This window comes from Embiotoca jacksoni, unplaced genomic scaffold (assembly GCF_022577435.1).
Source record: "Embiotoca jacksoni isolate LCO1_2020_lvr unplaced genomic scaffold, fEmbJac1.0.p SCAF_8, whole genome shotgun sequence".
Lineage (NCBI taxonomy): Eukaryota > Metazoa > Chordata > Actinopteri > Embiotocidae > Embiotoca > Embiotoca jacksoni.
In genome coordinates, this window is record NW_027185436.1 from 10746052 (window position 1) to 10772974 (window position 26923).

The following is a 26923-nucleotide window of genomic DNA, read 5'->3' on the forward strand; positions in this document are numbered from 1 at the left end:
ATATTCACATTTTATTTCCCATGTCTTCATTCTTGGTTCCAATTTCCTGCGTTACAATCAACTTCGAATGAGTTGCTATCTCCGTCTACAAACATAACAAAAGTAGCTCAGCACTGTGTCGACATAAACTGCTACAAACATAAACATAATAGCACACACTATTCTCATATTGTACCAACATTATTTCACATAAATTACACATCCTTACGCACACACACACACACCCGGAACAATAACCTCGCTGGCTTTGTAAGATGCTCACAAGCAAAATTTAAAAGGAAGTGTAGCCAAGAGAAAGACAGAAAAAGATGAGTGAAAGGGGTTTTAGAAGGAAGAGGAGCGAGAGCAAATTATTGGGGGGAGTGAAGGAGAGTGAAAGTGGATAATCAAATTGAAAGAAGAAACACACTTTAAGAGCATTAGCTGAGCTGAATAATGGAATAACTTAAAACTCCAGCACATGCGCGCGCACGCACACACACACACACACAAAATGACTCATACTGTACATACAGGATGCATCCCAGAAACAATATTTAATAAATAATAATAATTAAAAAAAAAAAAATAGTCATGCGCTATCTGTACAAATACAACAAAAACGTACCTCCATTAGCAGAAAAAGAAAAAGAAAAAAAACTATTTCTAAAGTATTTTATACTCTTGATACACAGCACCATCTGTTTTTAATGCATGGGTCTCTCCTAGTCCACGAGATGTACACACAGAAGGGAAGGATAAAAAGGAAACTAAATTCCAGTATAATCTTTAAAACATTAGAGCAGTCCGCTTTGGGCTGAGAGCTCCAAACTAATGAGGTGACAGAAGTTGAGGTTCACCAACTGTGGCATGTAATGTTGTGTTTCAGTGTCTTTGTGTCTTTATTTTGCGTGTATAGTGTTTGTCCAAAGTGCAAAAGGGTTTTTTGCTCTCTGCAGCTCATGCGTCTTGTTCATTACTGCTTTATAATACTGGCTTTTAGTAAAAACGATGAAAACACCGACAGTGTTACATTCCATCTAAATGATTTAGTGCTATGAGTGACCAAGACACTCAAACTATACCCGTGTTAGTTTGTAGTGTTTACATCTGCATTTTATGTACTGTACAAAGTCTGTCTTCAAACAGACGTGAACATTCTACATTTGTGTGATAGAAATCTTCTCAGTTTTGGATGAAGCAAGGCAAACAGCACATGGGTGATTGGACCATGTGCACTGTGGTCAAAGAGGGAGGGGTTACAGAGGAGAGGAAGTGAGGTCACAGCTCAAGTGTAGTTATATCCGAGTCAGTTTTTCTGCATGAGACACTCGGGATGACTGATGATAAGACATTTGTTGGATCATCCCTGCATCCCATTTAGACACTGACACTTTGGCTTGTCAAAAAAAAAAAAAAAAAAAAGGGAGTGAGGGAGGCAAGCAAGGAAGGCCTAAAACCAACTTAAAGAGTATAAAGTGCAGGGTATGACTGAAAAATGGAAAGATGAGGAGAGGAGAAGGCAGGTTGGTTGGACCTCTAAGCTGGTCATTGGGGGAGATCTACATTCCCTCAATCACCTGGAGGAGTGTTTTTTTTTTTTTTTTAATCAAACCGTGCCACAGGTGAGAGGGGTTTCACGAACTGTAGAAGCTAGAATATACCACGGCTTTGTCAAGTAGCTTCGCTGTAAGACCGGCTGTGTGCGAGTGGACAAGGGTTCAAGTTAAGCATCGGTGGTGCCCTCTGGGTAGCTGTATGTGAATCTCAGAGGCTATACGGTGTCCGAGGTCAAGGGTTACAGTTCATGAAGGTTATAGTATGGTGGTTAAAGGTGAAAACATTCATTGAAATCCATCCTGATTCAACTGTGGCTTATATCAGGCTATCTAAAGTGAAAGGTGGAGTACACACCTTCAGGAGCATCAAAATGAATATATATCAGGGGAAAAAAAACACCTGAGCGGTGCCTATGTTCCAATATAAAGTGTCTATACAAGAGGGTCGGGTGTAAAGCTAAGCTATTTATTTCACCAGTCAAAGTGGGAGGTGTGGGTTCTGAATATTTCACCGGTGACATCTTTCATTTTAGATCAGCCAACCACCTAGGCACCAGCTGGTTCTAAGCTCAAACTGCCAGGTATAGAGGAGATGAACCACTGCACTAGTCCCTGTGATTAGTTTCAGAATCCGACAGCTGATCCAGGGGATCTGGATTTTCGTGGACTTGACCAACGTGCTCGTTTTCAGGCTCTGCGTCCTCATCGTTGCTTTCTGCACTGTAGTCTATCGCCTCCAGAAAGGACGGCTCATCCTCGTCCATCACATAGGTAGTGGAGCAGCTGCTGGACAGCAAAATTTAAAAACGACATGAACACAGGTGTCAGAGATAACAGACATTTCACTGTCAGTTAATGATGTGATTAAAACGGTCACAGACTGTCCTCGAAATTGTAAAGTTTCTCAAAAGCACTGAACACAAAACAAATGGAAATGCTTGGTTATTTGGATAAATACCATGTTGGTTTATAACATATTTAGTTGTGTTTGAATTTGTCTGCAATAACAGGGCTGATGATTAATTCCATTACTGACAGATCTACTGATTATCTAAGATCATTAATAGATTCTTTAGCTTACAAAATGTCAGAGATTAAAATTTTGTTTTTAAAAATGCCTGTTTTGTCAAAAGTTCAAAGATATTATTTGTGTAAGACAAAGAAAGGTGGAGTGATTTGGGCGCAAACAACATGGGCTGAAATGCTGTTAGTAGCTTAGAGTCCCCGGTTTGTCATTCGCCTGATCCCTTTCCCTCCATTTCCTGTCATTCTCTGCTGCTCCTATCTAATGAAGGCAAAATGGCTACGAAATTTCCAGCGCTAAGTAACAGATATAAACATATAATATCTCAAATAAAATACAAATAATTAGTTTAACAGATGCTGAATCCGCTACAAATATTAACAAATATTTTTAAATGATAACACAGGCTGCTAATAAACGGTGCTTGGGTGCTCTGTTCAGCGAGTCCATTTTTTTTCCCTATGGGTCTTAATGGTTAAATGGTTACTGGTTCTTTGGGGTTTTAGTGGCTTTAGTGGGTTTTTAATGGTGTTAATGGTCTGAAATGTGATCCCAGGGAGACAGTCGATCAGGGGGCTCAGACAATGATCTCCCAACAAGCTCGCCAGAGTGTGAGTGCATGAGAGAGACAGATACAGAGAAATTGTGAGTCAGTATATGTACAGTAAATGTGTGTGTGTGTGTGTGTGTGTGTGTGTATAATGATGTGAATAGGCAGCATGTTGTCCAAACGGACAATGAAAGTTGTGTATCAACCATTACAGACCATCGTAGAAATACCAAACCCCAATTTTTCCTTTCTTTAAGTTCCATTTTCTGTATCCACAAGCTGCAGCCTGTCCCTATTACCTTCATTTACATATGGATAAACCTCAGCATCTCCAAAACCATATACATCTCTTTATGTCTTCCTTTAACTCCGATAAAAACGGACCAATGCTCGTATCCCCCCCATTTACGCACTCAGAGACACCGAGTTCTTAGTAGATGCATCCCAATGGCCACAATATCATTGTTGTGATGACCTCTTAAATGATAAGTGGTACCATACCAAGCACCGCGCATAAAACCATAAACCATAAACCTGGGATGAGAGCAACCAATCCCAAAGGGTAGCCATGCAAGCACACACACACACACACACACACACACACACACACACACACACACACACACACACTTTTGGAGTCCCTTAATGATCAGACACATAAATGATGAATGAATATATCAATATGAGAGTGGGGCAGGTTAATAAGAGTAAGAGACTAGGAGATGCAGACAGAAAGAGAAGTAAATGTTAAGTGGTTTCAAATACAAAGCCATTCTTCCGAATCAACAGCTTTAACAAATCTTTGGTGGAGAGACCGCTGACGTTCTCAAATAAAAACAAATTAAGATAACCTTGGTGGTCACAGCTTGGGTTTGGCCAAGTTCAATAATTTATTGGCAGAGCTGAACTAAGTACAATCAGATCTGTGTGGACCTCATATCTCCCAACTGGTAATTTAAATTGAACGGATTAGATTCTGCATGAAGCCACAGTGTGCGGGGATTTTTTTTTTTTTTTTTTTAGGATAAAGAGGAGTAGTGCTGACTCACTTTTTAAAATATGGATGAGACTCAAAAAACTTGAGTGCCACTAGCATTTTTGAATGAATCTGTATTTAGAATTTGATCCTAACTTTAGAGATAAAACCACATTAATCTTTTGACCCCCGTGCTCTGTTTTGGGTCCCTTTTGAAAATTTCTTAAAAAAATAACATACTTAACATTGGTTTATCAACCTAATACTTCAGAACTTTTCCTAATTTCAGCAAGTAAACTGTATGACAATGGATAAAAACTCCAATACTTTTCCATTTACTGTTTTCAATCAAGTAAAAAAAAATAATGAAACAAACATATTTGAAGTAGGCTTGCGAGTAGAAATTTATTTCAGTTTTGAATAATCTATCTGGTAGTTTATTAATTAACCTTTAATTTGTCTACGGCAATCCAAATGATTGTCTAAAATAGAATAACAGAAATTAGCAGCAAATCCTCACATTATTTCCTGATGAAAAGATGAATCCTTTAAGCGTTACTTTGAAAAATGGTTGATTTTGCATTTATTATTGTTATATTATTTGTTTATTTTTACATACAGCACTGGGGTCCGAGATGAAAAATCTATGGAGAAAATGAAAAAAAAAAAAAAAAAAGCTACTTTTGGTTGTTCTAAGACTTGTTTATAGTCTTAAAAGTGTGAACACAGATAAGAGAGAAAGTAAACTTCAGATGAATGTTCAAATAAATCACTGCTGATACTCCAAGAGCTCCAAACATTAAGATAAAACACGTCCTGGATACGGTGGCGAGATTAGCGTTTGCCTTAAAGCTGAAACATAAACATGTTTAATTCTGGCATCCTTTGAATGTACGGGCACTTACAGTAAGAGGATGAGGACGTGCTCCGACATTGACTTCAGGATATTTCTTTCCAACTTTTTGCAAATGTTTTATAGCTATGCAGAGAGTTAAGCATTTATGAATAGAAAAAGGACCTTTGGTTTTATTTTCTATGATACACAAATAATTAGGGCTGCAAATAAAGATTATTATTATTATTGCTCTGATTATTTTTTTGATTAATAGATTCACTATTTGGTCATAAGTGTTAGACAATGGTAAAAAATGTCGACCAGTGTCTTCCAAATCTGAGGGTGCAGCTAGAAGTCTTGTTTTGTCCCGAACAGCAGTCGACAACCAAAAGATATTTCGTTTTTTTTTTTTTTTTTTTTAATATATATTATGGAGGACTAAAGAAACCAGAAAATATTCACATTTAAGATGCTGGAATCAGAGAATTTTTGCATTTTTTTCCTTCGAAAAAAAATGACTCAATGATGAATCACTGATAAATCGAATAACAATAGTTGGTGATTAATTTTCTGTCGATCAACTAATCGATTATTCATTACAGCTGTATAAAGAAAGACATTACTGACAATTATTCATACCCACTCCTCTCTCACTCCAGTGTTTTCATTATATTCGTCACACATGATCACTGACAGAATTTCAATGATTCTGCCAGCAGCCCTGCATAAATACAGGCCTTCATTTGTTTCTTGAGTAGTGCTTCAGAGGAGAGCCGGAGTGACAGTCATACCGATGAGTATCATTGCCAAGGGGGAACGTGATGTCGGTAATGAGGCTGTTTTGTTAAAAAATAAAAACAGTCTGCAATTGTTTTCTTTCTCTTTTCCAGGTAGAATATATAAATGACAGATAATATTTTTAAATTCTCATATCTTGGGAAGGCGGCATGAGAAAACAAAGAAACAAGAAGTTCTGAAATTTGAAGAACAACGAACATCAGTAGTTTTAGTCTGCCTTCTCGTTTCAGTGGGATCGCAGACTTTATTCCTCACCTGTGTATGGCGTGTTCACAGCACCTGCGTGCACCTGCCTGACCAGTATATTGTGCTTTGTGTGTGTGACTTTGCAGCATATTCCACATTACTGACCTGACCACTTTAGACTGCGTCCCAATGATATCGCTCTCCAAATCCAGCAAGTGTTGGTGGTTGCGGAGCCCCGTCAGTCTCTTCAGCCTCAGCAGGGCGACGCAGAACTGAGCTCCCATCTCCTCAAGCTCTCTGGTGCCGATCTGAAGACCCTGCAGGGGACACGTACATTATAAAAAATTAAAACACTAGTATGTTCACCAGAAGACACTCGCACACAGAAACATCCCAATCACACAAACGTCCATATACCTCCAATATACAGGTATATTCCAAAATAACTGCAAAAGTGTAACTCCAAATTTACTTCAAAAGGACTGCTGTGGGATTTTATAGCAGCTCTGGAGCCTGGGATGGAGCCATTGTCCATCTTCAAACGCCCCAATTCTCAATGCTGCAGAGCACTCGGTGAGGAAACTTTTTCATGGAGCAACATAATAATATTTCATTTTCAGGAAGCACACATTCAAACACATATGCACCCACACCTGCAACCCTACCAAAGTCTGCACGGCACTGTTCAATTTTAGACTCGCATAAGGACGAGGACACAGAGACTGTCAAAGATAACCTCCAGCTCAACCAAAAAAAAGCATTCATGTTCCTGTTTCCCCACAGCATAACTCAGAACATCTAAACTTGGCCTAACCACAGAGATGTGTAACCACAATTCAGTAGACATTAGTTCCTGCACATCTGGACAAATACTTTCCCACAAACTAGTGGGGGTGCTGATCGGAGCCAAAAGGGCATCCCAGGACTCTGGATATATTTGATGTTGACATTGGCAGAATTCTGCAGGAAGGAAATCAGCTGGGATGGAACAACGTGGGGAAAGAGAAGAAAGGGAGGTAATGCAAGGAGGAGAAGAGAAATTAAACTGAGACAAAGTGGAGTAAAAAGGCACAACATCTCCACCTAGTGGACATTGGGAGATTTATAGGGGCACCTCCCACGCATCTAAGGGGAAACAAAATTAAAAGAAAACAAGCTACAAAGTCAAACACACCAGCCCAGAAATTAATTATCCACACAGCAATTTAACTTTTTTGTCAAGACGTCTTCAAAAAATAAAATCCTGGCTAATTTTTTGAGTTTCCTCCACTGTGGTTCATTAATTACTACAAACACATAGTAAAAAAAAAAATCTTTGTTACGACCTCAACAAAAAAAAAAAACATAAGAGGAAGGTCAAAGAAAACATTGAGTTGCAGTATAATTGTTTAAGATTGCATTGCTGTGGCAGCTCTTTTGTCCACACCCGATAAACAAATACACCCTTACCTTATATTTGCCCTGGTCACAGCCGCACAGTGTGCTCTCCATGGTATAGCTGCGTTGTACTCCGATCTCTCTCCAAACAACCACGCGGGCGGTCGACTCTTTGGAGCGCTCCACAACAAAGCTGCAGCTGGCCATGCTGAAGGCTGGGGCGATCTGGGACAGGATCTTTGGAAGGGCCTGAAGAACACGTAAAGATGTTTGAGCCATCTGAATGTTTTGTATAGGTGTGTGGGCATTAATGCATCAGGGAGCAGATGATAAAGTACATAACTGTGTAAAGGGAAGACCACAGCATATATACAGAGAAATGCCGAGTGCTGCAATTCCAAATGTTTGCTGTGGTTTTGTAGCCTGAAGCTACATGTCCACAAGGAAACTCCGTATTGCACCGGCTTCTTTATTTACATTCTGCTTGCATTCACAAATTCTGAGAGGAATAAAAAACTGATCTTGGCCAGTTTGACTGGTTAATGGAAAGAAAAAATACTTTCTTCCTGAAGAGTAAAATTCAAGGCAAACTACTGAAAAAAAGAAAGTAAAGTAACACAAATTTCTGTATGTTTGTCAGATAAGACCTGCTGACAGTAAAAAAAGCTAAAAGAATAAGAAAATCTAAAGCAATGACAAAGAGAAATAAACACACTCAATATATGTTATTAGGTTCTTTGTGAATAGAGAGCAAGAACAATGTCAAAACTGTCCATTGTTATATATATGTTGTATTTGTATCTTTATTGTATTGAAATATCCCAATTTGTAAAATAGTGCTAGAACTGTTCTTAACTGATGGACACAGGAATTTGTTTTTCATTTGTATACTATAGGGACTTATTACAAGTGATCTGATTGACAAATAGAGCAGAAGACAGAGAGAGGTTAAGTTCTGAGCTTAGTGTGTGTGTGTGTGTGTGTGTGTGTGTGTGTGTGTGTGTGTGTGTGTGTGTGTGTGTGTGTGTATGTGTGTATGTGTGTTCACCCTGTATCCAAGGTCCTCCTGTAAGTCGCTTGATGTCGCACTGATATTGGTCTGCCAGACTGTCTCTTTCACACTGCAGCCGTACATGAACACATTCTTCTTTCTGGAATGACCGTGGTAGTCGCAGAACACCTGTACATTCATGCACAACCACAAACATACATACATAGAAAGAGTTTAGGATGCATATTTTTCCCTGAGACACTGGTATCAATGTAGAAAAATAATATGTTAAAATGAGTAGATACAAAAAACACAAACAAAACAGGCGAGACTGAAGGCATATTTAAAATGGCTCAAAACAAATTTTCTGTATTATCATCAAAATCAAACCAGAATTGTGTCATAAATGCTGTAAATAAATGACACACTAGTGAGATGACTGGTGTTCCAGAGAAATACATTTTCCAGATTTAAAATCTGGTGTCTGGGCATGCTTTATGAGCAGAGCATATGCGCCCGAGACTTACATTGTTCGAGCCAGTTTTCCCTATTCTAACTGGATTAGGGATGAAATAATTTAATCATGTGGCTTCTTCTCGACTTTCCAATTGTTATCGGACCAAATGGACGGAATTTCTGATCGTGAAATAATCCTTCCAAGACAGTTGTGTTGCTAAAAAAAAAAAAAAAGTACCCATTGTTATGCAGCCGCAACAGCAGCAACAGGTAGGCCATAAAGAAGCCTATGATGTAAGCAGTTAAGTGTTTTTGTAATTACTCCGACAGGCTGAAGGGGGAGACAAAACGTTCACACTGCAGGTTTAAGTCAACACTTTTTGCACTATAAACAAATAAGCCATAAAATGAATATCCCATTATATCTAACTTGCTGACACAGAGTTTGGCACAGAGGCCAGCAGAGGCTGTTGTTTATGGTAACTGCATTAATGTCATAAAACTATTATGGTTATTTATTGCAGTTACTTTTAGTGAAATTTAGTGGAACATGCAGCCAAACAGGATGTGCAGCTGAACAGCAGAAATACAGCAAGAAAAATGATGCCCAAAGAAATGCAAGTCCAGTTAGTTAGAGGTCATACCAGTGGTGCCCTTTGTATGTGTGCAAGATACTGCAGCAGGCTCTTAGTGTGGTAGATGGTGGGGTGGAGCTCAGGATTGGGGTTCTGCCACTGGCGATTCAAATCCTCTCCACTCAGAGAACAACGATGACTACAGCAGAAAGTAGATGGCAGAAGAGGGGAAGTTTACAGCGTGGAGGACAACTGAGCAACAGCGAGAGGATCTTTCAAGACAAGATCTTGGCTTTTAATATACATAAAGCCATCATGCAGGCCCAAGTTCAGCAGATGTGCGTCTTCAGTGTGTATACTTGAAAGTTGTGAGTATTAACTTCTTTCCATCTCTTTTTACTCACTTTCCATTTACAACTCCATCAGGGTTGAGCATGGGGACAATCTTGAAGATGTAGGCCTCTCTCAGGCTGGCTGCCAGCGGGCTGGTCCCCATCAGGAACTCCAGTGTGCCCTTCATTACCCAGCTGGCATTGGTCTCTCCTGGGTGCACTCTGGCCGACAAGAAGATCAATGGCCGATTCCCTTAAGAGAGAGAAAGAGGGAAACCACAGCACAAACAGAAGCACAAGATGTAATAAAGAGAAAAAAGATTCTTCATATTTAGGTTTTTCATTGCAACAATTGACTGCAAACCGATTTTGTGTGCCCTGATAGCCCAAAGCTTTTCTCATGTAGTAATGTTTATATTAATGTTCCTGAAATACTAGTGAGAAAAGGAACATTTCTGCTTGTTATCAGTGAATTTCTTCTTTTAAAAAGGGCCCAGAGGAACTTTAACTTGGGACAAAAGAATCTAAAGTGGATCAAACATCTATTCTCCAACTTTTTACCTACAAGATCTCCATTTGCTGAAGAACTCAATGAGATGCTGATGAAAACTCAGAAAAGCAAGTAAGTGGGACCTTTATGCTTAGATTGGATTTGTTAGTAGGGTTTTGTTTTATGTGACCCGGACAGGAGGCATTAAATGTTTCGATATTATGGCCACTGTAATCGGGACATCTGCCAAAAAGACATTTTGGACACTTACATAATTTCGCAAACCGATAATGGCAGGAAAAATGTTGTTCTTGCACACTAAACATGCTTCCAGGATAACTCTCATTTCTGGAATATTTTGGCCAATTTTTAAATAATTTTTCAGAAATCAAATTGGACTTAATTTACATTATTTCACTTTGACAAAACTTTAATATTAGTACTGCTTTCCAGAGTCCTGAATACAAAAAATGTAAACATATTATTCAGTTTATACCATCTGTCAAGTGTACTGTTGTTAAGATTTCAGCTTCCATTTAAAGTACACTGGAGTGATGAAGCTACATAGTTTTTTCTGGCTTCTCCGGGATAAATGAAAATCCTGCAGCTGAGAATTCTCTGCTCACTTATGAGAATGTGATGGTGACCAAATAAAAATGTGCATTGACACACACCTGCATTCATTTACTTACTAAATTGACAGATGTGATCATTGGAGTTGGACTCTGGCATGGCAGTGATGGTGAGAAGAGGGCAGCTGTTTCCTCCGAGGGTTTCACACAGTACGTCCTGTCTCAGGTAGATCTGAGGTGTCCTCAAAGCCTCCAGTTTGGACAGGTGCATCTGCATTCAAAGACAAATTACAGTTTATATTTTTCCCCACTTCAACTATTATCAACTTCCATTTAAGACCCCATCCCTCTTAGTTGTTTTTTTTAATGTTGTATTGTTGCACTGGCTATTTATTGGCCACCTGTGATTGCATGATTCAGACTGCATTTCTCTTTTGTTGCTTGTATTACAGGCAATTCTGCAAAGTCACTCTGGATTCATGCAGACAAAACGTGATTCTGATAACATAATAAATGTACAGTAATTTGAAGGCACACTAAGGTCAGATTTTAAGGACAAATAAAAGAAAAGCCACTGGAAACAAAACAACAGCCTCCATCAAGAGGCAGGTGCATCAGTGTTCATAAAGGGGGGGTCTGAGATTTTTAGCAAAGGAACAAAAGGGTAATAATTAGTCTATGAACACATGCTAACACACAGGATGAACAGGGTATATTAGTAGTAATAATAATAATAATAATAATAATACAGAGAGTAGGATGAGAACTGTCATTTTATAGAAGGCAAAATTAGAAGAGAATGAAATTGTAAGTAGGCAGACTACTAAATAGTAATGTTCTTGAGATGACAGTAAACACTGTAATAGTACCTTAAGTGTAGAGTATGTGTAAGGGTAATGATAGGCAAAGTAGCAGACATCATCCTTATGGCTGAAGCTTGTGCTGAAGGTCAGTGTGTAATAAGACTTTCCTTTCTGGCCTCCAGCTGCAATCGAACTCCTTGCAAAATGATTCCTATGGAGAAGGAGAAACATTTCATGAGCAACTGTTGATCAACATACAGTAGCACAACATATGCACTCAAAGGCCTGTTTATTAGGTATACTTGTATAATCTATTGCAACACAACACCTTTTCAATAAATTCTACCAAATTTATAATTAGTTTTTATGACAGTCAGAAATGTGTAAATATGTTCGTAATGCGGTCATAGTTAAAAGTGAGGATGTATTGGACTGCATTATATCGATAGGTGTTTTAACAGCTTTATGTCAGCAATAACCAAACATTAGAACCATCCTGAAATGATCTCTCTTTTTTTGTGATCTTGCCCTGTTGCCCTTGCAACTGTGATACTTATTGAAAGGTTTGTGTTTGGCCTAAATTTACCCCCAGGTCCATTGTATTCTCAGTGTACCCACTTGTAGTAACAGATGTCTGTTCCTGTTCTGACCCAGCGAGGTCTGCCACTGATCGCCTCCTGCACAGAGTACATCAGCACCTGCATGCCTGCGCACACGCACACACACAGAGACAGAGACAGAGAGAGAGGCAAATTCACAACAATTAAGACATGTCTGATGCTCCACATTTTTGTCATATCTTTAAATTCAAGACTGTCTAATTCAATATAATATTTATAAAAATCTACAAATGGTCACTTTGCTTTTGTCCAGATGTTGCCGTGCATCTCACCGTAGTTAAATTGGCTGTTTGACTTCTCACTGTTGATGATGTTGAAGCGGTAGGTAGTTCCAACACGCATACCACTCACTTCAAAGTAAAACCACTGGTGGTAGTGATTACTGTTGATGTCTGAATTCAGCACAAGGTCATATTCATATCTGGGGAAACACCACGAGGAGAACTGTGGACTTAAACATCATCAAACACAAACATATCTTTTGTTTTTAATCCAAATTCTGTCAAATTGAAGTGAGAAGTAGGTCAAATATAGTACAAGTTGACCACAGCTTTACATGTGAGTAATGTAAATAATACTGTATACACAATTGTGGATCTCTTTCTGTCTCCTGTGGAACCGATGTCACAATAACTACTTACTTCCTCACTTGAACTGCCTTCCTGAGGTTCCCAGACTCAAACTGAGAGTTGAACTTCAGTGATTCCCCATGGTCTTCAATCACAGGACAACTGTAACATAAAAAAAAAAAAAAAAAAAAAAAAAAAAAATTTATGAGGGAGGACATTCTCTTGAGAAGTCATTACCCTTCTCAATACGTGGATGATAAATTTAAGTAATCTGCATTGTGAATGTCACCACTCTCAAGATAATCAGGAAGAGGACAAACTGTAGCTTTTGTCAGCGGGATAGCACTTAAATACAGATGCTGAAGCACTGGTGACAACAGTCATCATTCCTGTTCCATTTACCCACAGTGATGTCATGCTTTAAGTTAGCAGACTTAAGAAAAGGAACTCACCTGGGAATATCCAGGTCATAAACGACTTTATCCAGGATATCATTAGGATGAATCAACCTCTCAATGTCCTGGAATATTTTCGACCTGCAGAGTAAAATATATTTGGTTTAATTTTTTTCTGGTAAAAACAATGGTAAAGTCCACTCAATTTCCTTTTTCAGTTTTATTTTCCTGCTTTAAACTATGTAGTTTCTAATCAATAACTTAGATTTGATTGAAAATGATCTTTGCTAATCACCAGCTTCGTAAAAATATCTCACCTCTGTACACCGTAAACTCTCTCCATATGGGTTTCCCTGAATGTCGGGGCTACATGGCCAAAGTAGTCTGGGTAAGCCACTTCAGCGTACAGTGGAACAGAATGCGTCCCCTTCACCATCTCCACGTACAGGTCGGGGTCATGCAGTGGGAGGAGGAGGGCCGTGTCTGGCACCTCCAGAACTTCTCCCTCGCCCCCCTCATCCTCAGCACCCTCTGAGCCACAATCTGAACCCCAGTTACTGCCTCCTCCTCCTCCAACACGACGTGTAGTGATACCCCCCAGGAGCAAAGGAGACTGGATGTGCCTCGTAGCGCTGACTGGAGATCCTTCTTGTTTGACCTTTAATCCTTCGTCTGCATTCAGAGCCCCCTCCTCTTCCAGAGAGACACACTCCAATGCACGTGCTAGCTCCTGTTCTATCATCTGGCCTTGAGAAGGAGACCTGGTGAAGGAGGACATGGTCGTATGCCCGTCGGGAGTTGGAATGTGGGCCTCCTCTTTTTTGTCTTGGTCCGTGGTGAGGTGGATCGTGTCCAGTTCTAGAGGTGTTAGAGGAACAGGGAGGGTCGTAGTGGGAGCAGGAGGAGACGGTTGAGTGTGTTGTCCTTTGACGAAGTTGCAGTCCCCCTGAAAACTTGGTACGGGCATGTGCTTTGGGGACAGGGCTTGAGCTGTGGGCACTATGATTGGCCGAGTGGATCGTGTTGAGGCAGATGAAGAGGAAAAGCTTGCTGATGAAGACGTGGTGGAGGCACTCTTTGAGCATTCAAAGTTGTAACCCTGTATGAACAGTATGTTTATACAGTCAGAAAAAGTTAATTCTGAGCAGCCATGTGGCAAAAGAAAAAAGTCTCACACTAACTGTTGACAGACTAGAATGATGCCTGTGAGCAAATAAGATGTATAGTAAATATCACATGCTAAAACTACATATACCAACATACCTGATATCAAATACTGTCAACAGACCAACACACTGACAGGTTTGTATTAAATGTACGGTACTGTGCAAACATGTTAACCATTGTAGAGTGCCTTCATTATAATGCAATATCATCAGGAGTGAGTCTCAAATTCATTCTCCAGCATGACAATGATCCCGAATATATAGTCACAGTTATATAGAACTATCTTCAGTGACAAGGACAACAAGGAGTCATGTAGAAAACACGAACCTGAAAGTCTTCCGATAGCTCCAGAAAGAATCTCTCATAGACCCTCAGCTCCTCGAATGGACGGGTCGGGCTCTTTTTGGGATGCAGCTTGTTAATGTCCGTCTCTATGTCATCATTCTGATTGACAGCACAGAAAAGAAGTCAAACTTCAGATCGCCTGTTATGCATTTGTATGCGAGATGGAGGAAATGAGTAACAAAAGAAAAACAGATGATGTGAGAATAGCAAAATAGCAGTGGGTGGGCGGACATGGTTGACATGTCTGACATCCTGTATAGTGTTTTGAAAGTTATTAGCACTGGCTGATAAGTTGTGGTTGGTCAGTTATGACTGCCCTCTGCTGAACACTTCAAGAAGTGCACATATCAATAAGAGAATACATACAACTCATGGAATTTTCGTATCAAGTAATTCACAAAAGTGCCAATTATATCATATATAACAGTGCTTTTAAATATGAATCATGATGAACATCCCTATCATATAGAGGAGAAATCCTCAACATTTTGAACAATAAGTACAACATTGTATAGTCATGTGAAATGTGGTGTGTGCATGCGAGTGCTGAGTATTACCGCAGAGTGATGATCCTTCTCATCCTCTTCATTCTCAGTATCCGTGTCTGCCTCCGTCTCCTCGTTATCGTCGCTTTCATCCACCACATCATCCACTGGGTACAACACACACATACACAGCGCTTATTTAACTAATATTTTACATTTTTCTTCGTCCTAGCATGAGGTTTATTATTTTCCAAAATGTGTGTAGGGCTGGCACATAACCAGACTAGTAGAACCCTGATAATTTTGGTCAATGAGTCTCATTGCTTTGACAGGAACAGAGAAAATGGGAACAAAAGAAGATGTGAGCAGCCATGATCACAAGATGAGTGGTCAAGTGAAAGAAGAAATTCTGAGCACATTTCTTCTGATATAGATTCAAAACTAGCCGGTGCGCTGACTGACAAATCAATGTAATGGCGGCATCTCACAGTTTCACTCAGTTTAGGGAATATGCTGTTCACGAGTCAGCACTTTGCACTAAGGCTGAGGCTGTTTCTGGGTTGCCAATTGAAGCCGTTATTGTATTTGCGATGTACATTGCTGTTTTTATTGAGTTCTTGTTTGATTGTTTACTCAACAAAGCACAAAGGGAGGAACACAACTGAAACTAAATTTAAGATTCAAAAAAATTTAATTAGGAAATTTTGTATTAAATTAAATTGAGGAAAAAGGAAAAAAGCTTGAATATTTAACCAGACAGCCTGTGGACATGATGTAGGAAGCAAATTAGTTGAGGACAATGTAAGTAGACATACATATTGTACATATACAATACAGTATGTCTACTAGTAAGCAAGCAAGCACTATGCAATGTGCACTAAGCATCTTTATTGCCAAACACATGTCATGTGTTAATTTGGTGAAGTTTAGAGTATGATGTGAGGTAAATGAGAAGGCAATAGTAGTGAGTGAATCTATGTAATCTGAGGATTACGTACGTCTTACCCTTCTTTAAGGGCTTGTTGAAGAGCTGATGATTTGTTCTTCCTGTAAGGCACATTGTGTGCAGCAGTGTCAAGAGTGTTGCAATTAACCATTTAGTCGGTCCAGGGATATAAGCATTATTTATGTCCGTGTGGTATGAAGGATTGACTCTTGCAGCAATGACTGCATTAAAACTATGTCTATGTCGGACTGTGTAATCACACATGAAAGGCGTGCACATACACTGTGATAAGCTGCGGCACACTTGAGTGAACAGTGTGTATGTTTGCGAGTGTGTCCTGCGTCCTCACCCCCAGGTGGCTGGCTGTACAGCTGTGCCACAGGCCCAGCAGCAGGTACATGTGGCAGCTGGTAGTGGAAGGCCGATTTGATGGTTGGCAGAGGGAGACGGTTCTTCGGAAAACACTTCCTCATGATGAGGCTTGAAGTGTTAACCAGAGGATCCAGAGTCCGCACCGGGAGACACTCCTAGAAATCACCCAGCAAGTAGAGCGTAACTGAGACCCTGTGGGTGTGTGCAGTACCTATGTGTTGCTGGCTTTAATCGCTTGCCGTTAATGTGTCATTTCCTCACTCACAGTGGAGGAGTTGTAGAGGATCCTCATGCCATCAGCCTCGATGAAAGCCTTCCTGCCGAGTTTGATGTTGGTAATGTTTCGAAGGCAGACCAGTAGCCCTTTGCGAATCAGCATGTGGCGATGCCGCGTGTCATTGCGATGCCAATCAAGGTACAGAGCAAGCAAAACTGGCACATGGCCTCCATCCACTGCACGGCGAGCGTTAGTTCCTGCACAGGGAAGTAGAAGAAAAAGCAGAGAAAGCACTGATACATATGACTTTGCCACTGTGGGATGGGATAAAGAGAGGAATGGTGAATGATAGTGAAAACAGCAAGTAGTATACAGTGCAGTACATGGGGGAGAGTTGGAGGTTAGTTAACTTGAAATCCATGTTCAATTACAGTATTTGCTTCAGAGCAGGACAAAAAAAATCTGTCATGGACAGACAAAGGGTTAATGAAGATGGAGGTGAGCAGAAGGGAGCTTGACTGCACAGACTGAAACACTAATTCAAGATCACTAAGCTACTGAAGAGTCAAAATTCAATGCTACAAAGCACATTACTCACTGGATTTGAGCAGTGCTCCCAGTGCGTCCAGAGCTACCCTGTTGATTTAGAAACAAGGCAAATGGGTTACATGGTCTGTCACACAAACGTCAATGACAGATGTTAAAAAAAAACTCTTGTCAGAAAGAGGCCACAGAGATGTAGCCTGTGGATGTCACTGGCTTGTTATGACACAGCAGCATTCATGCAGGGTAATTAACAGACAGACACTCACTTGAGCAGGCTGGTGTTCTTCTTGCTGTACGGTGTGACAACCTTGAACATAAGTTCCACCACTCCGTTCTTGCCCAAAGAAATAGCATTCACCGCTTTATAGGAGCAGACACAAAAGTGACACAATATCAGGCAAAAGGAGAAATAGTCATCAAATACAACTAAACAGTTATAAGAACTGGTATATTTACAGGATTTTTGTCAGTTTGCTGTCAGAGATTCTGAAACATTTCTTGAGAAAAATCAGCTTGGACTCTAAGTGAGATAGGTACATTTGTAAAGTGTATTTAAAACATTAAAGTTACTCACAGTTGGAAGAGTAAACCCTGAGAACCTGCAGGCAGGGCAGAAGCAGCTTGTTATTCTGTAGGTTCTGTTTCATCAAGTTGATGGTGACGTTCAGAGCTCCACTCAGACGTGCCTTCACTCCAAACTTTCTGTCTGAACACACAACTGAAATGTTAGTGTGCAGAAAATAAACACTTGATTTTCAGTGTTTTGTTTCTCTTTGCTTTGTGTAACTTCTTTGATCACAAGTTGCGCTACAGGATGTTTATGACTACAATAATGAGCATCATGACCTTTGACTGGGAACACGCACATTAACGCTTGTTGAACTAGAAATATTCTGCTGGGAAAGTGGAGATGTGGGTTCGATGTCACTCGACATGGCAGCATTTGTGGTGGAAGAAAGACATGTAATCGCTTCAAAAATAAGGTGAGATAGCCAGACTTGGTTGACTAGTCCTTTGTTAAACGTTAAAAACTGCAGAACATCAACACATGTAGACATGCAGTTTCGAGATAATATTGACTTCCTGAGCTCCATTTCACCTCTGTGTTGGTTTATATGAATGATGACCAGGTTGTTTGTCACTTTTCGGTGTTCTGACAGCAGGAATAGAGCAGATTTTCTGGGGGCTGCCATGTTCTCTATTAAATGTCTAGAAAGCAAGCATTAGTTGCTCATCCACTGTGTGTATTAGTGCACTCGGTGTGTGTGTGTGTGTGTGTGTGTGTGTGTGTGTGTGTGTGTGTGTGTGTGTGTGTGTGTGTGTGTGTGTGTGCGTGCGTGCGTGTGCGTGTGCGTGTGCTAGACTCTGAGACTGATATGAAGCATACCTTTAGAGCCAACCTTGGCCAGCAGCGAGTGGAGTTGCAGCATGAGTTCCTCACTGGGAGACAGCTCTTTATTGGCGGTGATCAGAATCTGGAATAATATTCCTGTTCCTCCTTTGGATACAAACACTCCCACCCTGCGACCTCGACCTACGACAGAAAACAAACAGTAAAACAGCATTAAGTGTGGTAAAATTTAATTCAGGCTAAGATTAGAACCAGTCGGGAAAAAACATTGGTATTGTATTGCAGCTAAATTCACAATTTACTAACACTAAACCATTTTTAGAGAGACAAATTAATTGTTTCTCTCTTTAGAACATGTTTAGCATATTTATTTAAAAGTAACCACTTTGCATGTACCTACAAATACCTTTTTAAAGCACGGGAGTTGGTGTTATCAGCTCTCAAAATCAGGCCATGAATGGCTTTTCAGTTTTTAGGATAAAAAAAAAAAAAAGAGAAAACTCAACTCACCCACAGTCAGCAGCTCACTAAGAATGTACAGGATGTTCAGGGTGGTCTGCACATCACTCGTATTCTGTCAAAGTCATACACCGTACACTTCAGTCAAATTAAATCCTTTGCAGAAAAAACAAGTCAGGCACTCTTTCATAAAGCAATGTGTGAGGCTACCGTTTAAAACTCAAATCATGGAAGTCTACCGGATCAATGAGAATGTATGATGTTTCAGATGAAGGGAAATATATACTTTTTAAGAACTCATGGTGTCATATTTTGCAAAACGCGTTGGACAATAATCTATTTCTAAAATGTTTTCACAATTACATAACAAAATCCTGAAAACTATAGTTTACGTATGCAACGGTCAAAGCACACTTTTGCCCTAAGATCAGCTTCTCAGACTACATATTGTCTTCAATAGGCTCCATTCTGGGTTTAATTGATTCTGTATGAATAGGAAAAATAATAACTTTTATTAGAAACCACCTGATCCCTTTGTCAAACTGTTAAAAACACATACTGTTTTACAGCATAATGATGTAGTGAGCTAAATTGTGTTGATGAATGAGCTAACCTCCAGTGAAGACAGGATGACCTCCATTCCACTGGACCCTTTGGACATGACCTCTTTTCCACTCTTCTCTGAAACACAAAACAAAGTAAAAATGATTATAAATAGAAACTGTCCTACTCAATAAAATGCGAAAAAGGTTAAGAGGTCTTCCTACAGCCCTGCTCTTTCCTTTCTTTGTCCCTCTCTCCACCTCTTTAAACCGACCGCTTGCCTTGTAATTTAAGAGCTGCCAGATTCATGTCCTCTTTGAAGAGGCAGTGTTGGTCCTCTGCTCCAAACACAAATACAAGACAAGGAGAAGGAAAATAACTGCCGTACACCAACAACAAACATTGAAGTGGATCTTAAATACAGCAAATGTGATTTTCTGACAAAATAAAACACTAAAATACACATAAAATATGAGTTAAAGACTTAATTGTCACATTAACTGTTGTTAGATTTCTTGTAAGGCAGCAGATTTTGCCAGAATCTTGTGACTTCTTATCAAAAGAAACTCAAATGTAGGATTATATCACTTGTTGATAATCCTACCCATGTGAGGGTTTGTGTCTGGCACGACATGCTGTCACTGATTGGAAATGCATCATAACAGTAGGTGTATGTGGAGATGAAATGTATAAAGTACGCAGCTTTTATGATTTATGATCCCTCTCCCAATAGCATGAGAAAATTAAATTACCAACCAGAGTATGAGGGATATGTGTTCACAAACTTGCATATCTGTGTATGTGGACACACTCACACACATTAGTGCCTTGGCAAGCAGTGGCCTCTTAAAACATATTTGTCATGTCAGACTTTTTAAAGCGCAAAACAAAATGACATTTCAACACTTCAAAGAAAAAACCACGAGGGGTTACACACGGGAACATCACTAGAAAAAAAAAAAATAGTAATAACAACAATGACATTAATAATAATAATTCAAATAGTAATAATAAATAATTTGCTCCAAATGTTTTATCATGAACTGTAGTGATTTTATTTTGCTTGTAAAACTGTATGCTCTTAGAATAATTAACTCAATTTAAAGATGGCACAATGACCTGTTGCTCTTTAATTTAACTACAAATCTGTCATTAATGTATTTTCTATTTTGAGATTGTAGTGATTAGTCAGTTTAGGTTGACTTGCTAAAAGCAACACACATTAACTGATACCCCCATAGTTGTGTGTGTGTTGCTTTTAGCAGTCAGAGTGGTTGTACTAAACCAACTTCCCACCCTCACTTGATCCAACCAAAGTGAAACATGTAAAATATCTGAAACAGAAGCACTCACTGAATAGCCATCATAGATAATGTCTTGTGAAAATCTGTTCTTTGGAGAAGTTTTGTTTTTGCTGGCAGGTGAGATATTAATCAGCTCAATTTGTTAATTTATCTGAAATAATCTTCTTTATTCTGGATCCTACCTGGTGGCTCAGAGGAGACCACAGGGCAACAGTATCTCTTGGTGTAGTAGTACTCCATTTCATAAAAAACGTCTGAAGCTGAAAAGATGTCCTAGTTCCAAAATCCCAGGTTCACTTCCAATGAAGTCCTCAAACTTTAGGTCTTCTGTGAATCGAACAGCTAAGAGTTTTATGCTCAAATGTATATTTTGGTTAAAGATAAATCACTTATTATTCCCCGATACCTCTAAGGTTAGAGGTAAACTCTATAAATGGTCAATCCAAACCACTTTCTCTTCAACCATGGACCCACATGCTGCACTTAAAGGCCGTAACCTGTAATCTGCACCTCCCCTTGCACGCTACCAGAAACTAAACCACAGACTGCCTCTATAGAAAACTGACAACTGTTTAAGATATCTCTCTTCAGGCAGAGGGGGAAGAGGGCGCAGGCAACTACTTCACACTCAAGTGAAAACTGACACTAAATTTCTGTCAGCAAATATAAGTCATAAAGCAAACTGCATTTTTTTAAGATTGAATTTCTTCCCCACTAATCCAAACCATAACCTCTATGTGTGCGGAGCGACTGTTTGTATTGACTTTAAATATCTTTTCATCAGATATATGAGTTTATGGCTACCCCTCTAACAACTTCTGAGTTTCCATTTTTCTTTCTTGTGGCATCTCTTGAATGCCTCCTAAGCTCCTATAAGACTCTGAACTTGAGACAAGAGTACAGTAAAGTCCTTCCAGGGGTGTATAGTTACTGGGAAAAGGGTCACAGACCCCCTCCACTTCCCTCTGACCAACGTCACACTCTTAGCCTCAAGTTGAGGCCGCAGGCAGGGTGTGACAGGCAGCTGAGCAGTAGAGGAGGGAGGAACAGCTGATGTGTCATGATTGATAGCGTCACAGACAGGAGCCTTTCCACTGCGCCAATCAGTCATGATGGATCAACTGTGAATTTACTTTAAAGACGGAGGAAGCAACACATTTTGGGAAGGGAAGAGATGAAATTCATGAAAAGTAAAAGGGGAGAGGTTCAAAACAAGTTCAAGGTAAGCCAGCAGGTGCAACATGATGATTCAGCAGAATTCCTCACTTTACACCAAGACTCAACTGAAAACTATTAGCTCCAGAGCAACATTAATTAGTTACAATCAAAACATTGAGTTTGTGATTTGGCATCCACATAAAGAGAGACAGAAAAAACACAACTCTCTGCAAGTATCAGGTTTTGTTTTTGTTTTGTTTTTTTAGTAGTGTTTCAATATTTGATCTTTTTTGTCACTAAAATAACAGTTAATAACCATTTCTAGTTTTTATAGTCTATAAAACATCCCAAAGTAGCACAAAATAAACGTTACTCCAAGAGCCGCAAATTCTTCGTATTGCTTGTGTTGTACAACCAAAAACAGTGTAAGAAGTTAAGGGGGGCAAAGGGCAAAATCCTCACTTTGGAGAAGTAATAACCTGACAATGCTTAGTATCTTTACTTGATAAATGAAGGACAAGAATAAACAAGAATCAAAACTGTTGTAATTTTGTTAGTTTGGCATCTCCATTAATTAACCGATTGTTTGAGCAGTACAACAATAATGTTTGCGTCAGAGATTTCGATTCATCCGAGAAGGGCGGCTCCCTAACAAACAGAGACACACTCGTGTTTCAGTGTGTTTGGCACTGTGATGTGGAACAAAGCCTTCTTCTTCTGCTCTCCTTTCAAAGAGTAATCAGAGATTGGGAGACACCATATCAATCCACACACACCTTGACTACCGCTGCACTAACCCATCTCCATTTACACTGCAAATGCACTGAACGTTTTTAATGAATTAATCGACCCGGCCTGACAAGCTGGAGATATTCTAATGTGAAAGCTGAACAACACCAGTTTTACACGTTCAAGTCTTTTTACAAGTGTTGGGGGAATTACAACTGCATATGTGACAAAAGAAAGACTTCTGTGGCTTCTGATAAACTGCTTCAAATCATGTCACTTTAATTAACATCTAGCTGCCAACTAAAAGTTCTAAAACAAATCTGGCAGTGTGGAGAAAGAAAGAAGTGAGTTTATCAGACCTCAACATGCTGTTCCCCATCTCTGCCCGAGACAAGTGGCTCAAGGTTAAGACTTTATCAGCGTAACATACACAAATCGCTGACCCAGCCGTTGTCTATCATGTTGCATTGTGGGTAATGTATATACAAGTTTTTGACAGAAAGACACGCAGACTAATCCGGCCGATAAATTTGATTCTGCTGCATTCCATATGACGATAAATGGGTCGAGTACTCTTATAAATCTGCATGCAGCCTATCTCTTCCGCCCTCTTCTCTTCTTAATTCCAGATATTTTAGCCAAAACCAACCTGAAACCATAATCTGACCAAACATTGTGAAGCCATATAAGGTGGACTAAATTCTTTATTTTATTATATATAAAAAGTGGTTCCTTCTTTTACACTTGAACACAACTTATTGTTTTGCAAATTGCAGAGAACACTTTTTATTATAACTTATTACAACGTAAGATTATTATGAAGGTATGAATCACTGCCAGCGATGCAATTTAAGGCAAGGACTGCCCACTGATATCGCATTTAGCTAACTATTAAAAAAAACATAATACAGATGTCAATTCATCTCATTCTCTAAACAAATACGTAAATAAACAGAAAAAGAATTGGCTTTTTCTATTGTTTCCGTTGGAATACACTACATTACATCTTTGTGTTAGTGTGAGTGTGTTTGTGTGTGTGCATGCTCTAACCCTGGGTCTGTATGAGATGAAGGATCTTTGTGGTGATCTGTCTTGCCATTTCGACATCCCTCACCATGGCCTCTCCATTCATCCTCTCCAGTTGGCCCAGGAGCATCAGGACCCTGGAGTTACTGGGAACACTGGAAACGCACACAAACATTTTTACCTTTAGGAATAATGTATAAAGCAGGACAATCCTGTTGTATGTAACCAGATGATCCTCCATGCCCAGCATTATAAGAGAAGGATGGATTAGTTTTATGACACTAGTGCGACAAAGCACTGGGTGACACTGGAGAATGAATATAAAGAATCCCCTCATATGTGCAAATGACCTCATGTGCTCCCAGTGAGTTAAATTTGTCTTCGCCAAAAAACAGATTCAAAACAAAATCAACCTCATTTGCGAAACAGGACGGTGCCAACAATTACAAATGTGCAACCCACATTTAAATACAGTTTGAGTATGTCTTCATGTTTTTCGTGATCATTTTAACAAAGCTGATTATTAAGGCTGTCGTCTGCTGCTTCACTATTTCTGGAGTACTGATCCATCCTTCTCTTTTAATCTTAGCACAGCGGCACTGGGCTGGAAAAACGAGGTTAGAGGTCAGTTGTTGGTATAGCAAAGGCAAAAACTGGAAAGGGAATCCAAACTTTGATCAAACCCAGTGGAGCAAAATTTCTCATATGTCCTTATAAAGAGAGAGAGAGCGATACCGAGAGAAGAACGGAGGACGTGTGAGCTGGAGATTGACTTAGAAAGATTGTTAAGAGTGAGGGGAGAATGGAGGAAAACAAAGACATACAGTGGTACGAAAAAGTGTTTGCCCCCTTCCTGATTTCCAATTTTTTTGCATGTCTGTCACACTTAAATGTTTCAGATCATCAAACAAATTTAAATATTAGTCAAAGATAACACAAGTAAACACAAAATGCAGTTTTTAAATGAAGGTTTTTATTATTAAGGGAGAAAAAAAAATGGCTGCATGGCAAAAATGGCTGCATGGCAGAGTTACAAAGGATATTAAAAGGTAAAATAATAGAAGAGCAGAATTGCTACATAAAACCAAGTGATCACTGAGAGGCAGAGATTACTGTATGTGGACAGATGTTTGTGACTACAGCTCTCGCAGACAAGCACGTGCAGCCATATCACAACCTGTGCATGTTTTTGTGTCTGGATCTGAAATTACATTTTATTTTCATTTTGAACAGAAAAGCAACTCACCCCTTCTCCGTGGCCATTTTGGGTCTGTTCATTTTTACCACATCAACATCTCATGCCGTCTGCAAGAGGAAAAAAAAAGAAAAATTAAGACTTCACTGTCGAAAAAGGACACGCATAAACATTCTGTACAAGTTTAGAAACGAGCGTAATCAACCTTTACCCCCGTGTGCCGAAAGCGTTCCCGCTGGACTCTGTTGTAATGTCAGGCTGTAGCCAGCCCTGCAACTATGCCAAAAAACACTTGCCTAAGGAGCAAAACATCCCATAGCTGTAAATGTCTTAGTTTGTGAATGTGCTCGTCCAGGGTGTACCTGCTGAGCAATGCGGGTCTTCACAATGTGCAGCTCAAAGTAGCTATACCGGGACAGAAAAACCATCAGATACACCAGCACCTCTTGGCTGATTTGACACAAAACAAAGGGGCTGCCAGACTTGCTGCAGATCTCAAATGTCCAGAGACAAAAGAGAGTTGTGGCCAAGGTAATTTGAATGCAGGGTTTTAAAAAGATGATTTGCATTCAGATGTAAATCATTAAATAACAAGCCAAAACTTATTGCAGCATCATTCAGCAAAAGAAAAAGACGAGTACAGCAATGGCAACGGCTTAGTGTAATGCATTTTCACAGGTGTCCTCGATTAGGTCGGACAGAAGCCTCAATGGGGTTAAGATGAGATGACTCATAAACAATGCTGCTGTAAAACTATCAGTCATTACTAGTGCCAAACAATGGTACTCTATAAAAGGAGATTTGTGCAGCAAATTACAATGACATCATTTAAAAAAAACAATTAAAGTCACCGAGCAATTAACAGCAAAACCACCAGAAACAAAATGACACAACAGAGAGACGTTGGAAGTCCTTTCCAATTAAAAACAAAGCTTTGAACTAAGCTGGCCAACCTTCACTTACTCCCGTCAGCCTCTTCCAAAGCTTGCAGGCTGCCCCGTCACCCTTTCTTGAGGAGACAGGTACAGCCAGATGACAGCATCCTCCGATGTCACGCCTCGACAGGCGTCACGGGACTGACGGGGGGGGGAGCACCGATGCAGCCAGAGGCCACATGCGTTAAAAACAAAAAAAGATGCCTACAAAGCAATGATGAGCCTTGTCCCGTTACGGAGGTCAGCTCACACACAGGACGTGTGGTAGCCATGGTCGTAACAACCCCCCACAGGGCTGTCCACACATCCACACATCCATTCACAAATAACGGCCGCTGTTCTCGTGGCGCCAGCCGGCGGGGTGGTGGGTGGTCACCGCCGTCGTGCTTTACTGTCAGCAGACGAAACAGCCACGGCGAGCATCATCTTCTCCTACGAGATGCGAAGTTAAATAACCCAAACGGGCTGGTCGGTGGCCGCTGCACCTGCCGGACGAGTCACTCCGGAGCGGCCGCCTGTCTGCGCCAAGCGGGCTAGCCGACTGAGGGACATGCTAACAATACCGTTAAATAAAAAGAAACACGCGCGCGACGTTAACGAAAACAATAAAGGCCTGAAATATAAATACTGACGGGAAAGAAAGAAAGAAAGAAAAAAAAAAGGAGGATTTCACAAACCTGTATCAGAAGGAACTGTTGTCCCGTTAAGGGCGGACCGATCCCAGCATAAGAGAGACAGCTACGGTGTCTGTGAGCGTTTTTGTTTTTTGTGTGTGTGCCTGAAACGCCCTGATGATGTTGTGATGAGACTCAAACTGTTGGTGAACAACGCGAGAGTCGCGCAGCTTATTTTTTTTTTGTAGTTTTAGACGCGACGACCGGGGGGGGAACAACTCCGACATGAGCCGAGAGCCTCCTTCAACCTTCACTGACAAACGTAAAGATAAAACATCCTCACACCTACTCTGACCATCTTTTAAATATCTAAGCTCCTGATTGGTGGTGGGGGGGAGGAGGGGGAGGGGCGTCGTCATGAGTTACAAGGACTACATTTCCCAT

The 26923-nt window shown here is 40.1% G+C and overlaps 1 protein-coding gene across 5 annotated transcripts; it reads right to left on the reverse strand.

Annotated features, from left to right (window-relative positions):
• agtpbp1 (ATP/GTP binding carboxypeptidase 1) lies at window positions 1-26802 on the reverse strand. 5 transcript variants are annotated; one of them, XM_069138768.1, is made up of 27 exons: window positions 26543-26802; window positions 24982-25040; window positions 23760-23890; window positions 19589-19656; window positions 19027-19090; window positions 18553-18699; window positions 17740-17871; window positions 17432-17525; window positions 17218-17255; window positions 16668-16876; window positions 16380-16557; window positions 16090-16131; window positions 15157-15251; window positions 14582-14698; window positions 13405-14186; window positions 13145-13228; window positions 12765-12854; window positions 12396-12544; window positions 12122-12209; window positions 11570-11714; window positions 10821-10971; window positions 9711-9891; window positions 9376-9505; window positions 8333-8464; window positions 7357-7533; window positions 6073-6224; window positions 1-2321 (listed from the first exon to the last, which is right to left on the reverse strand). In XM_069138768.1, the coding sequence occupies exons 2-27, from the start codon at window positions 25011-25013 to the stop codon at window positions 2144-2146; spliced, it is 3786 nt and encodes a 1261-aa protein (XP_068994869.1). In that variant the 5' UTR covers window positions 25014-25040; window positions 26543-26802; the 3' UTR covers window positions 1-2143. The 5 variants fall into 5 exon arrangements, with proteins under 5 accessions (XP_068994869.1, XP_068994867.1, XP_068994868.1 ...); XM_069138766.1 differs by having other exon boundaries at window positions 1-2324; XM_069138767.1 differs by lacking the exon at window positions 26543-26802 and adding an exon at window positions 25884-25898 and having other exon boundaries at window positions 1-2324.
• Between the last annotated feature and the right edge of the window lie 121 nt (window positions 26803-26923).

What these genes read in the sequence shown, in the direction of transcription:
- agtpbp1 (XM_069138766.1), bottom strand. Translation starts at nt 25,013, where the DNA reads ATGAACAGACCCAAAATGGCCACGGAGAAGGG. An exon ending in TCCTCTACAACTCCTCCACT is followed by an intron (nt 16,558 to 16,667) that starts GTGAGTGAGGAA and finishes GGTGATTTCTAG; the next exon opens with GAGTGTCTCCCGGTGCGGAC. An exon ending in ACAGACATCTGTTACTACAA is followed by an intron (nt 11,715 to 12,121) that starts GTGGGTACACTG and finishes CCTTCTCCATAG; the next exon opens with GAATCATTTTGCAAGGAGTT.